The sequence below is a fragment of the Nelumbo nucifera genome, chromosome 2, assembly GCF_055504915.1.
Source record: "Nelumbo nucifera cultivar China Antique chromosome 2, China Antique-T2T, whole genome shotgun sequence".
Lineage (NCBI taxonomy): Eukaryota > Viridiplantae > Streptophyta > Magnoliopsida > Proteales > Nelumbonaceae > Nelumbo > Nelumbo nucifera.
Window position 1 is genome coordinate 37,806,611 of NC_142650.1, and position 15,272 is coordinate 37,821,882.

General features: G+C 36.3%; 1 protein-coding gene across 2 annotated transcripts in view; it reads right to left on the bottom strand.

The window, feature by feature from the left end:
* Nucleotides 1-617: 617 nt before the first annotated feature.
* LOC104599103 (kinase superfamily with octicosapeptide/Phox/Bem1p domain-containing protein) overlaps nt 618-15,272 on the bottom strand; it is a 31,471-nt gene continuing 16,816 nt past the window's right edge. The window contains exons 5-10 of one of the 2 annotated variants that reach the window (XM_010261475.3): nt 7,435-7,598; nt 7,093-7,240; nt 2,786-2,908; nt 2,525-2,612; nt 1,103-1,544; nt 618-1,013 (exon numbers count right to left, since the gene is read on the bottom strand). In XM_010261475.3, the coding sequence (XP_010259777.1) occupies nt 1,378-1,544; nt 2,525-2,612; nt 2,786-2,908; nt 7,093-7,240; nt 7,435-7,598 (690 nt within the window). In that variant the 3' untranslated portion in view covers nt 618-1,013; nt 1,103-1,377. Of the gene's footprint in view, nt 1,014-1,102; nt 2,284-2,524; nt 2,613-2,785; nt 2,909-7,092; nt 7,241-7,434; nt 7,599-15,272 lie in introns of both variants that reach the window. The other variant, XM_088898561.1, reaches the window with a different exon arrangement.

Below are 15,272 nucleotides of genomic sequence, written 5' to 3' on the forward strand. Positions count from 1 at the left end.
CTTCATTAGATTGTTTCTTTTGGGTTCCTGAACGTTAATTGCTGCCAACAAGTTTGGAAGTAGATCAATATAGTTGATACTGAACTTTTCACTATTGAGCGTCCAAAACCATCAAGCTTGGAGAAAGGATACATACAGAAAAGTAATCTTGAAGTCAGACTCCGACTCACTTTCAACAGTTCAACCTCTTAGCAGAAACGGTGATGGCAACTGGCATCTCCTGACCGTCTAAAATTTTAAATAGAGATTGGAACGTCCTCAAGCAACACTGCTATAGAGAAGCTAATAGAAGAAAGGATTTCATGGCAAACTTGGCTCGGAGAAGTAGAGAAAGATTTACAGAATACCATACATACAACTGGTGGTTTAGAAATCTTGTTATTAGCGGATATTGTGCATGTGCCTACCCCTCTAGTTTCTTCGATCTAGATCAAGCGCTTGTAGTGAACACTACACGCCAATGTTCACTGGTGTGTTCACTGTGATAGACAGCCCAGCCCAGTGTGCGTGATTTTGTTTCCAGCCAATCCGGTCTCGAAGTTGACAGCATCATCATCAAACCAACCAATTAATATATAAAGTCCACAAAAAATCAAAGGTGATGGAAGAACATTCCATACAATAAACAACTTTTCTACTTACTACTTACAAAATAAATTAACCTTTTTTCCCGTCACGAAGTATACACCTGCCTGAATATAAATATATATAAAAAAAGATAAAAATAGAGATCCTTCATTATACATTTCCAAAATATATCAGGAAAGGGGGAAGAAAAAACAAAAAGAAATAATATACCAAAATTTTCAGTTCTAATGATCTGTCCAGAAACCTAAGAATAATTAAATCATTTTTCCCTCTCAATGGGGAGCTTAGAACATTTTGATTACCACAAAACTTATTTACATCTTTCCATACCAGTTACTTTTCCATAAAGAAAGCTGAGATATAGGAGTCACCCACATCTGGACGATTTATACAATTGCCCTAAGCAAATCCAAAATAATGAGAGCCTGCAAAAGAAGGTGGAGAACATTTCACGTTCATGATAAGAAATCCAGAGAAAGAAAATTAACCCATAATAGAAAAGATGCAAACTCACATTGTGACTAAGCATAAATAGCCTGCAGTGTATAATATGGCCTTCTCCATGCATGGCAATCTAGAGCACATGTAATTGCACTCTACAAAGAAAATACCAATGTATGGCAACTAATAAAAGATTCTGCTAAGGCTATCAAAGGCATGATTTTGTACTACTAGCCTTAAGCATATTTTCCAAAAGAGCAGGCGACTTTAAACTGCAAAATCTATAACTCTGTTCTCTATTCTTTTAGGTAACAATAAGTGGTATACACAGCATGAAAAATGAATGAATCATTTCACATTTACTGCTGCAGACATTTTCCTCAGCTTCTGTGAAATTTGTGAAAACGATGGTCGCTCCCCTGGATCAGAAGCCCAACAACTTGCCATCAACGATTTCCATTCAGGATCACACCATGTTGGAATTTGTGGACGTAATGAGTTGTTCACAATGCCACCTTAGACAGAACAGAAGCAATAAAGGTTTACTATGATGTTGAGCATAGATCATTAATTATCAGAATGTAGAATGCACTATATCCTAATAGACTTCTTTTATGCATTGATGATCCATATAAGAATTCTGAGGAAATTCATCCACATTAATGATGTCATAATGCCATAGCACATTATTTACCCAAGAAATCTCTTACATATTTACTGCTAATTCAAGTGATATGTTTCTTCCGCATCATAAATGAACATTTGCCAGCTCTGAGTTAAGATACTAAGAAAAATAATTAAAATAACTAGCAATCTTCCTAAAATTTTCAAATAAAAATACCTGTAAAAGACTTCATAATCTAATCTGCAAGTTTCTAAATAAAACACATCATATTCTTTAGCAAAGGATATAGCTTTATATAAGGAGCATGTGATGATAGTTGATGATTTTTCCCTGTACACGGAACAAGTGTATGGTTCCTACCACTCAAAGAATGGAATATCTCCTTGGCCATAAAATAACCCCAGCAGATGCTCCCAACATATACATAGGATAGAAAACTTGAAAATAAAAAGTTCGGTTTAGCCATTTAGAAAGGAGACCAGTACGAACAGAGGAGAAATAGAAATGAGAGAAAGAGAGTGAAAAAGAAAGAGGAAAAAGAATTAATCTCCCCAGGCAACCAGAATATACTTATCCTCCAAGATATATACAAAGACATTGCTGCTCCTAATTAAGTGCGGGGACAGAAACTGAAACATGGACAGATTAGTTAAATAAGAATTAACATAAACTAAGCCGAATAGACTAAACTACCCCTGAATCATCTACTCTTAACAATAAACCAACAAAGGTACACCGTTTGGGAACTAATTGAACACAATTGTGCTTGAAAGTCATAAAACTTTTATAGCTAAGAATGAGCAAAGACACAAGCAAGGATATATTTCTTTGTTAACTTGGAAACTTGAAATTTCGATAAATAGTGCTTACCAATTATAGAGGCACAGTGCATGTCAGCATAAGGCTCCTCCCCAGTAAGCAATTCCCACATGACAATCCCAAATGAGTACACATCAATCTACAAAAATAACAAAACCATGATATAAGACCATATATTAATCCCGGAAAGCAGAAAATGTAAGTATAATACAAGATGAGACAGCAAAACAAAACTTAGAGGCAGATACAACAGACAAGACATTCACATAACATATAAGCTGATATTTCACCATCAGGCTAAGCGTGACTTACTTTCTCTGTTACCATATTACTTTTACCACTGAGGAGCTCAGGTGCCATCCATGGTAAAGTTCCACGAACACCTCCTGACACTAAGGTGTGTTGTCTTACCTTCGATAAGCCCAGATCACCAATCTGAATATAGACACAAATATTATGTTAGCTAAAAACAAGTCGTCTCTCACCATCATACCTGATAACCATAAAGCAGAATGCACTTAAATTTTAAGGAAACTGAAAAGTTCCCCTCCCACACACAAGTGATGTAGAAGTGGGCACCAAAGATATAAGTGCTCAAAAGAAAAAGTGGTATTCCTCAAGTAGAAAATGCAGGCTACCAAGTGCTCAATCAGATCAAAGAGAATTTACTGCCATAAATTTGGCATCAAACTTTTTCGGTAGGAAGATAAAGGGGGGTCCAAAATGTCAATACACCTCAATACAGCAGAAGGGGTGTATTGGCATTTTTAACCTACTGCTTTAGTTCTTTTCCTCAAAATTAAAGAGAGGGGCTGGACATAATGTTTATTAACATTTAAAAACAAAGTTTCTTTTTTAAAAACAAAAAAGGCTTAAAAGAAACATATCGGTTCCCTGCCAATACGCATTGTATCGGCTGATAAGGACCAATTCATTGCGAGATTTTGATCCTTGCTAATGATATTCTGGGATAGTTTGTGAAAGACTGTATATGTAAATCCAACAAATTGTTCCATGGCATCAATCATCATTAAAACATGCTCATCAAGTAAGGACAGTTGTGCAGTTTCTTGTTGTATAGATTTTATTAGGAATTTTGTCCCCTTGTAAGTTTTTTTTTTTTTTTGATCAATAACAAGAAACTTTATTAAAGATATGAAACTATGTGAAGCTTAGGTACAAAGGGGTGGTAAAAAGACTTAACTCCCCACCAAAGAATACAGGGTAAATTCAAAAATTAGCCCCAAAAGTCGAAACCCTATCCACCCCTTGCTTTGCTAACCCATCATCAAAAGAATAATCAGTCCTCTTCACCCAGTTGTAATGAACCACAATATCCCTACTCAGCCAGTTAAATTTATTCTTCTCATTGTTATAGCTCCATAATCCGCTGCCTCCCCCCTCCCCTTGTAAGTTTTTTAGATCTCCTTAAATGACATATACTTCATTTTTGTCACAAGAAAACAAAAAAAAAAAGCAAGTACCAATTCTCAAAATGATTAGACCAATGAAAGCAAGGTATCTAGAATTTGGGGCAGTAAATAGTCAGATTTTGGTCAAGTAGTAAACATCAGACTTTTGACTGGAAGTCTTGAAAACAAATTGAGGGGTTAGCCATGTAATAGTTATATTTAATTCTCATGAAATTGGTAAATGATTGGAGGTATTAATCTACTAGACAATTCTTAAGCATTTAGCTTTCGATTTTCATCCTATTTCTATAGGATTGTTGAGTTGGGCCTAGTTGTTTTTTATTCTTATTTTAAGCTATTTAGTTAGGAAGTTGTTGGGCTTTAGGCCCATTAGTTTATGTTTTTAAGTTGTGACTGTTCAGCTACATTAGTAGCCGCCCTACTAAGGGCATCCTTGTAATATCTCATCCTTTAAGTTAAGTATAAATATAATGAGGGGTTGGTGGCTAGGGTTAATTCAAGATTCCTGGTTGACTTCCTACTCTTTTCTCCCTCTCTTTTCTTCTCTACTACTGAAATCTTTATCTTCCTCCCCTTTTCCTTTCACAAGAAATTCAACTAAATCTACAATCAGTGATTTCTACTAGGATGATTTAACATTTTCAACTGGCAATGAGGTTTCAGTGGACCAACTCCTAAATAAGTATTAACTGTTCAGGGAGAGATTTGAGTGCTAATAATGTTGTGTGGTGAACAGTAATTTTGCAACAACAAAAATTCTTTTCCTCCCCCAGTATAACCATGCTTCATGACAATATTTTATCTTACATTGGGCTAGTTAGCATGACTACTGTGAAGGTATCTTTGAGATAAAGTTCAATATGACTCAATATCCAGGAAAAGAGTGATAGGTTTGGAAAAAATAAATAAATTAAAGTATAATGAAAATTTGTGAATGGAAATAAATCATACTGGGTTGGACCTAAATCATTTCAATTTTGGTTTTTTGGTAATAAATAAAAAGAAAATTTTTATTAAAGAAAAAAAGAGATACAAACAAGGTGACAAGATATCACCCAAAAAAGTTCAAAGCCAAACCCAAAGACCCATGCCACCAATACCCTCCAACCCCTTTTAGTACATACTTTTCTTCCCCAGCCCTTAAAAAAAAACAAAGCTCACTACCAAAACCCAAGGAACTTTGAAGTCCAGCCATCCCCTCTAAGATTCCCAACCCAGCACCAATCCTAACAACTTTCATAATTCAGGTCTCCCTTTAAGCTTTCTTCGATCAATAGAGATCTCTCTTCCAATTCCCGGAACATTTTTTCTCACATATTCTTCCTCTCCTATAAAATATAACCCCAATATCTTGCTTACTTGGAATTTAGTTTCCACTATTTTTCCCAAGATCAACCACCACCTCTTATTTGTCCAGTCTCCCCACCCTTATTAATTATTACATCTTCTCTTTGAGCATCTGAGGCAAATCTCGTTTTTTTCTCCTCCACCCTTTTCTTCAAAAAATCCAAACGGGAACTATTTTTGTCACTGTTTTGAGTTCTAGTTTTATCCTTCAACCCCTTCCTTTTGCAATTTGTAAAACCTCATGTATTACAGGGACCTACCCCAAAGAACCCTTCAATATGATTCAAGGGATTTTTTTTTTTTTTGATAAATAACAGAAACTTTTATTAATAAAGAGATTCAAGGGAATTTCTCATATCATGGATCCAAATTGTTTTTCAATTGATGCTATCAGATACAGGATCATTTTCATGATTAAATAAGTAACTCTCTACACACTGTTAAAGAGATTTGGAGTGGACAAGTGCCACACAAAGTAAGGACCTATTGTTGGGAAGTATATCACCAAAAAATTAAGACTTGTGAAATCTTCTAAGAAAGACTTAACTGATTCCTATTTACATGCATTTCTCTCTCTTAATGCAAGCAGAAAAACTACTTACCACTTGGTATTCCCCTACCCCTTTTTGTAACCAGAATTTAGGAAAAGTTCTTTTGTTGTGGTGCAAGTGGACCCTTCAAATTGGTGGGCATATTAATTCTTCCCATCCAAGCCTACTGAGGAAAGGAATGAAAATCATGTCATGTGAGAAGGAAACTATATTATGGACTACATGGGAAAAGAGAAATGGAAAACTTTTCAATGCTAAGGCTTAGTCAAGAATTCCAATCATTGAGTGTATGGAAGCGAAAGTGGCTCATTGGGTAAAAATGGTGAGGCATCTTTTTATGGTAAAAATAAAAATTCATTACAAGGATAAGAAGGTAGAAGAAAAGGTTGTAAGAAATCACATAAGGGAAGTAAAAACACAGTAAAGATACAAAACCCCTTATTCATTAGCACCCACAACACTCAACCCTGGTATAATATATAAGTCTCATTCAGCAATTTCTCCCTCATCCTCCAACCTCAAAACTTGAAGATCAATATTGGTGAGGTTCTAAAGAAAAGAAAGCCTTGTTGGCACTTGGCACCTTTCATCTCATATGTGCTTTATATTCCTCTAATCTTTTAATGATCGGTTACCAAATCAAAAAATAAATAGATACTACAATTTCTATATAAATCTTAGCAAAGCGTAAGAAAATTACTATTGCAAATATGAATTGCAATTGTTTTCAATAAATGATTTACATGCTTGTTTTCTGTATTCCATGACTACTTTTGTCTTTCCATAATATGATACTATCATTGATATTATTTATCAGAAAAAAAATATGATACTATCGTAGTAGTCTCATCATGCATCATATGTGTACCCATTAGAAGTATTTTGTGCTTAACAACGCACCCATCCATACTTAATTTACTAAACGTTGCTTACAATTAGAAGTTGAACAACCTCATCCAATTACAAAAGAACTCCAATGCAACATCCAAACCAAACACTGTGTATATACAATGCAGACAAAAGTACATACTCCCTAGCCTTGACCTATTTCCCCAACTCTTCTTACTCAATGATATACCAGAGCAAACTTCATTTCTATTTCTTAACAACTTCCAAAAACTGAAAGTCAAATATTCCAGAAATCCAAAAAATACAATAAAAAATTATCTAGAATTAAACAATCATCGAAAACAAACTTCTGGCCAAATGGAATTACAAGATGAAATCCATCTACCTGGTTCAAACTCAACAAGAAACAGTAATACAAGCACAACCTACTTCTGCATACCTTGCATACAGGCCGCTGAGGATCTCTCATATTGACCAACAGATTCTCACACTTCAAATCAAAATGAACAATGTTCTTCCCATGCAAGTATTCCATCCCAAAGGCAGCATCCATTGCAATGATAAGTCTTTTACGGCGATCAATTGTTCTGTATAATGAAGGTTTTAATTTGATATGTAGCATTAGAATTTCATGCTTAAGACATTGCCAAAATAATAGAGATGGCATCAAAAAAGAGGAGATAAGGGGGACGACAAGATACATACATATTTATCAGAGAGAGAGGGGGGGTTACTAAATTTTCTAGGGTAAAACTAGACTCATGGTGGTCAACAAACCTACCTATCTTTCTTCTGCAAAAATTGTTTCAACGATCCATTGACCATAAATTCTGTTACAGTTGCTAATGATCCATCAGGACCATCACGAACTATACCATAAAATGAGACGACATTTGGATGATGCAATGAACTCAATATCAAAGCCTCCTTCCAGAAATCTGCGATCTACAAGTTGAACAAAAAGACAGTTTCAGCTAACAAAAGCTACGAAAGAATTAAAGAATAAAGTTTTTTTTAAATGCTTAAATCTTAAAAGAATAGCTTATATTTACTTGGAATAATGAAAACAAAAATCAACTCAACAAAGTTAAATCCAACTATTTGTACACTAAAAATCTCATGTAGAGAATTTAATTATGTTGAAAATATAACAAAAACAGCATTTTATCTTGCATTTTCACAACAAAGAAAATTTAAACAAAGCAAATACATGAGAAATTTTGTGGATTACTAGCATCTTGTTGTATGTTAGCCATACATTACAATGCAAACAACTTTTTCAAAAATGTAGTATAATACTTATCTTATTGTTCCCAACTCCCAAGAAAAAATCTCATAGAAGCAGAAAGAAAGTAGCACAAGAAAGTAACACATTTTCTTTCATGGTCACAAGGTAACCATGTTGTATTGATAATGTACTAGAAGGATTAAACGGTAACACCATTCTCTCGTCAGAAAATCCAGTTATGCTTAGCACACTCTATACAAAAAGCCTGGACTATACCGAATAACAGTAAACCATATTCAATTCAGTTCAGCAATCTAGGAATCCATCTAATGTGAATTGTGATAGAAAACATGATTTCCCCGATCTAGTTTAGTTGGCAAACCTCTGTAAAGTTCATCAAATGCAAACTATCTATTTAATCACATTAGCTGAATTCCCCTCCAGCACAAGGCATGTGATGTGTTGCATGCCCATTAGCAACCTAAATCCCTGTCCCTATAAGAGTATGTTCATTGCATTTCATTATGATCAAGAATAGGGCCATCGCCCAATGATGATCCCACCCCAGGCTATCTAGGATCTTGGGAGGGCTGGATTCAGTATACAGCTAAGGTTTGAAACTCTTTATGATCAAGGATGCATTACTTCAGTATCATGACTCTGGATCATTTATCCATGCTCAACTTGGAGCTTAAGACTGTCAGGCAGGTGACCACCATATACTACTTTCCATCCTATATTACTCATCTTAAATGGACATTTTAGTTACATAATCTGTTACATACACATTGATACTAATAACATGTTTCTTTTTCTAAAGCTTCTCTAGATTTATAATGCTTTCTTAATTTTTATAGCATTTCCATGGGCTTCCATGAACATTCATTGATTTTAAGTGGATGGATTTCACATTGAAATTGATAAATTTGAAATCATACTTCAAATGACCTCTTAAGTTAATTGAATCCAGTTATTTTCAACAGTAAAAATCAGTTCAAATATTTTTGACTTAATGAAAACTCTAATTAAAATGAAGTCAAAGAAAATTTGGTTGCAGTCAAGCTAAAACACCCACAAAGGAATTGAAAAAAAAAAATCAATTTATATCAAATCCTCATTTCAATGTAGACACAATGACAACAACAAATTCACCCATTGTAGTTGAAACACCAACATGATAGACACATGCTACAAAGAAAGCATATACTACTATTTAATAACTTGGCCTTCTAATTAGCAAAACCATCATCCCAAGAAAGAGAAGGGGATAAAGTAGTTCATGAAAGAAAGTACAGGATGTCAAAAACAATGGTACAGAAAAAAAGAAAAAGAATAAACAATAGTCAATTTACCCAGACTACCAACTAACATTAGTAAAGATGTCACCCATGCAACAAGGTGTTCTTAGGGAGGAGCCAAGACTAAACACCATGAGTTATATATAAAAAGACCTGGACAACAAGGCAATCACCTAGGCAACAAATATTACAAAGCAGAGAACATATTGAAATTTTATTATCATGCATACATCTTATTGGCATGCTACTGATGCAGCCTATAAATTATCATATACTAAGAGTCTCATTTTTATAAAAGATCCAAGGGTTTCGAAAGATAATTATTTGTAGCAGATGTGGTAGTGATCCAGTGGGCTGGGAATCCTTGCCTATCAAAAGTACACATAGAACAAGCACTTGAAGAGGAGTGATAAGGTGAGGGATGCTTTCTCACAGTTTTTGCATTCAGGATTGGTAGTGGGGATCACATTTACAACTGGTACTGGAATGACACCTGATATACTGAAAGACTTCTGTGATTGGTGTTTCCAGATCTTTTCAACTTAGCTCTCAATGAGAAAGTTGCCATACAGGTATAAGGTCATGGGTGGTACCATCATTTCAGTGCCTCAATTGAGAAGTAGCATCAAATGACTGGGAGGCAGAAATGCTGGTATCTATTTTGGAAATACTAAGTTGGGTTCAGGTTCAGCCAGGTAGTTTAGTTCCGACATTAAGAAGACTTGGAAGGCAGACAAATCTGAAATCTTCACAGTTCAACCATTTTATGAGGCAAGGTCATGATTTTTCCCATGGAGACGGTTACAGAAAAATAAGGTATCCTCCAAAGTTTTATCCTGGACAAAATCTAAACCATTGGTCATCTGACAAATAAGGAACAATCATGAAATTTGGTCTCATTTTATGATAATCAATCATCAATGGGTGATGCAGTTATCATCTTCTCTAGTGAAGGAGGTTTACCATTAGGGGAAGAAGGGAAGTCCACCATGGAGACTTAAACTGTTAGATCTGAAAGCCTTCTTAGATGCACGGCATCTGTTCTTAAGATTTTGTATGCCTGTAAGGATGCTCACTTCTTGAGGGGAAGTTCTCCACCATGGAGACATAATTGTTAGATCTGAAAGCCTACTTAGATGCTGGGTATCTGTTCTTGAGATTTTTTATGCTTGTAAGGGTGGCCACTTCTCAAGGTACTGGCTTAGAACCTAACAAGATAAGCTTTTAGGTTGAACATTTCCTTGAGATGGTATTAGATCCTATTTGCCCAAGTGGTTTAGTGTTAAATCCTTATCGCTCCCATTAAAATTAAATTTCAGCAAGGTATGGGTGGGCCTGTGCTTGCCCATGCTTCAAGCACAATGGGCCTTCGCGTGAGGAGGCATGCTAGAGAGTAAATACCTATTCAGGTACCTTACCTAACAGCTTAAGCTTTTAGGTTGAACAGTTCCTTGAGATCACTTTATAAGGATCTGATTACCAGCTATGGCCTACCTTCTCTTATCTCTCATCGATATACATTTCTTTTGTTCCAAGAGACTCTCCCTCTTTTGCTAGCTTAATACAATCTCTTACCATTTACCAGAAAAGAGAGAGAAAGAGAGAGAGAGAGAGAGAGAGAGAGAGAAGGATAAAAGAGGGCATATGGGAGGTAAGAGCAGAGCTGATGGCAGCTTTGCAAGGAATCAGATTGGCAACCTCTTTTAAATACAACAGTATACAGGTAGAAGGTGATTTGAGGTGGTGGTGAAATGGCTAAGGGAACAAGGTCAAGAACATTGAAAATACATACAAATTTTAGGGAGATCAAAAGACTGACAAGGCAGTTGAATATCACTCATGGGTGCAAACTGCAAAGATACTGGCTAATACTCTAGCAAAGCAAGGAGTGAACAGGGAAAAGTTATTTTCGGGCTAGCCTAATATAGAATGGATGTAAAACTTGTTTTGGATCTTGGGAAATCCTGGAAAAACGAGGACTTATGGGAAATCCTGGAAACTATGGAATTGAGGGTGCATTTAGAAACCATGGGGACATTATGGCACTATTTTCTAGACCAGTTGGTGTTGGTAACTCTTTCCAGGTGGAATTATTGGCAATTTTACAGGACAGGTAACTTGATAAAGCTCTACAGCTTGGAAAGCTAGTGGTGAACAGGTTCTATGGTCTGTCTATAACATGAAAGATGTATAGCAAGAGAGTCATAAGAAATCAGTTGTATACTTGTATTAAGGATGGAATCCCCAAGGTGGGGACTTGGAAAGTATATATAAGAAGTTAGCAAAGTCTTCACTATTTGTCGGAGTGCTCGGCACACATCTCTCTTGTACATATCATTCTTTCTCATATGATTTAACTTACACTGTTAGAGGTCGAAAGAAAGACAATAGTGGACTTTTTTTTCAATTACTCTCTCAATCTTTCTATCAATTACTTCATTAGAAATAAATTAAATCCTTGTTTAGTAGTCAGTAGTTTTTTGACATGCAACTGCACTTCTAAGTTCTAAATACTTATTAAAATTAAAAACTTTTTAATTGGAAACAATTAGTTTTATTAATTGTGATAAAAAATGGATCAAGCACCCCTAGCACAGACAAGCATTGCTACCTATTCCTTCCTTTTTCTTAATATAGATATTCAACTTACCAAATAATCCAAAACATGCGAGTCCTCTTGACCCTTTGCCTTGCCATTGCATCAGCCACTGAGCTTTCTGCTCTGTAAGTTCATGGGTAACTGAGTCCTATTTCTAGGGGTGACAATTTTTCAACCCAACCTGCTAAACCCGCCCAACCCAACTATTAATTTATGGGTTGGATTGTATCCATTTAATCCTGGGTCATCAGCGGGTTGGCTAACCCAATAAACAAAGTTTTAATGGTTTGGATCAGGTTATTCAACAGAAAACCCACTAGCACCAGCCTCTTGATGCTTTGGCTTTCCTCTGTCACGATTTTCATCTTCTTTTTGCCCTCCCACCTCTTTCTCTGTAGTATCTGATCCATCTGGAACCCCTAATGAAACATTGTTGCTCCCATGTAGATCACCATGCTAATCACAGGTCATGCTCAGTCCTCTAACATTATTTATGACCAATACAAGAGAAAGAAGAGGATAGTGAAAATCATCTTTCCCATTTCCCATCTATATAATAACCAGTCTGCTCCCTTCTTTCTCTGCATCATCGGCCATAAAATATCAGCAACAAGCTTTTTCCTCTTTCGACATCTAGGACTGTAGATTCTCCTAGTTAAACAATGGAAGCATCAATCATCACAATCTGTGCTTGGATGCTACTTCCAGCCAACAACGACAACGATAAAGAGGAAATGCTTCAGAAGAAAGAGATTTGAGTTTGTAAATCAGACCATTCACTTCTAGCACTTGTTCTGCAATCCTTGATTTGAGTGAGTGCCCCTAGTTTTAGGTATTTATAGAACCCCTGCAGAGCTGTGCCAGTGAAAAGCAGACTAGGGAAAAGGAGAGAGAGAGAGGAAGAGAGGTGTTGGACTCTTTGTAATTTTTGTTATCTTTTGCATTTTTTGTATTTTTTCTATAATTTTTGCTTTGTTCTGTGTTTTGATAAATTTAAAAAATTAATGGGTTGGGCTGGTTGGTTTGGGTGTCAAGGCAAGTTTGGGTTCAACCAAACCCATTTACTCTCCTTTAAAGGGTCATTAATGGGTTTGCAGGTAAGACAGTTTGGGTTGAAGCTCAACCCAAACCCAACCTGCTCAAACCCACCCAATTGCCACCGTTACCTATTTCCTTTCCCAGTTGTTCAATTTCATTCATACAATTTCGGTGTTGCACTGATTGATCAAAAAAAATTTGGTGTTGCAGTGAGCCTCAGGAACCACTTCTGACTTCTCAACTACCCCATGACCACTTTCCAAACTCCAACACTAATCCTCTGATGTTGAATGATCCACCTACCAAGTACTTATCTTAAACCCCACATCTACCAAGTACTTAGCTCTCAACAAATCATCATTTCCGATCAGCCCTAAGTAGATGGTCATCATTGAACCATTGCTCTTTGAAAAACACCACCCACAGCTGAAGGCCCAGAGTTCCCAGTGCTACATCTATCAAAATTTAGTTTGATGTGGATATATAGAAGAGGAATCCAGCTCCTAAAGAGCGTAGTTCTTTTGGATATGATGATTTTCTATGATCTGACATAAAATTCATTAGTGAATAAGGCATTTTTATTGTTTGATTTATACATTTGCTAGCCGGTATACAAAAAACACAGAATTTAGGTTCTCTTTGCCAAATTCATATCCTATGTGACACCTAGGCAACTAGGAGCTCCATTGTTGCCTAGAATCCCACTTATTTGACAACTATGCCAAACATAAAGGATTTCTAGAGATTAACTTGCTAGACCAAAGAGTGTTTATCAAGAATATTCCAAAACCTCCTGACTTTCCAGAATCTCAGCCTGACCAAACAAAAGTAAGTTCTCAACAAAAACAAATGACTGATGGCTAAGTTGTAGCAAAAGATTCCAGGACCTGTAACAAAACATTGCAATCAGACTTTCATTGTTAGTTTGTCAAAGTCTCAAACTAGTAAATGTATGGAAAAATAAATCCAGCTCAGTCTGATTTATTTTATATTTCTACAATGGTTGCTTGCAAACTTGGTAATGTTGTTGGAAATCAATAGAAAAAATTACATCAGTAAATCACCCTGTTAAGTGGGAAGAACAAGCACTGTTATGTGAAAGTGTATAGTCTGTCAGGCTTCCTAGTGCATATTAGTTCAAGCATAGAGGCATTATACATTATTTTCCTCTTAATACAATCAAAAGAGAACAACACCTGACTAATAGTTTAAACAAAGATTATCTTTTTCATCTCATGAACGTTAAGATAATAAGATCTTAAGCTTATGCATTTCTATGGGTGAGGCATACATGCAGAACTACCCTACCAAATTATAACTTTTAGAAAGAATAAAATATACAATCGAGTCTATAAGTTTTAAGACATCATTCCACAAGTGGAAAACATTCTGATGCTTAAACTCAGGGTTTACAGACAACCAAGAGGCAAGGTTATTCACTGCAAACTTAAGTCCTCAGGGCTTCTCACTTTGTTACAGAAAATCCGATTATCTCCCTCAGACCATAAGGACACTAAAACAGCCACAGGAATAGATTTCCAGATTAGTTTTCCTTTTCTCTTCAGGCCAGGCAGCTTCCAGCAGCACAATCAGTCCTTGACAGAACCAGGCACGGCCCAGTTTACCCCAGCAGCCTTAAGGAAGTGCTCCCAAATTCTAGCAGAAAATTAGCAATGAATGCCAAGATGGTCAACAGTCTCAGGCAGGAGACCACACAGGCCACAGTTCAGTTCTGAAGTCTGGATACTTCGCCTATCCAAGTTGACTCTCGAGAGGCACTTATTTAGAGCCAACACCCAGACAAGCAAATTTGACTTAGAGGGGCTAACTGGATTCCACACCTGCTTACTAGGGAAGCTAGTAATGTTGACTTTACTCAGTTTAGAAGCTGTTGAACAAGAGAAGAGAGGAGGAAGAGAGAAAGATAAGAAGAGAAGAGAGGAGAGGCGAGAGGACTGAATGCTTCAAAAGAATGCTTCAGACGAGTGAAGCAGTTGTTATTTATACTATACTAGTCGTACAACATAAAGAATGGAAAAATTACAGAAATACCCCTGCGGTACTAAACCTGTGTACAACAACATCTGTCAACACTCCCCCTCAAGTTGGGGCATAGATATCAATCATGCCCAACTTGTCACAGAGATCATGATGTCTGGAATAGTTTAACCCTTTTGTAAAGATGTCTGCCAGTTGCATAGGGAGTACAAACTTCGCCTGTGATGACTTTCTCTCTAATAAAATGCTTGTCAACTTCAATGTGCTTTGTTCTATCATGTAGCACCGGGTTAGCAGCAATACTTATAACTGCTTTGTTATCACAGAATAGAGTTATGGGTTTGTCCACTGGGAAACCCAACTCACTCAACAAATTCTTTATCCACATACCTTCAGCTACTCCGTGGGCCATTGCATGATATTCAGCTTCAGCACGGGATCTAGCCACCACGGTTTGC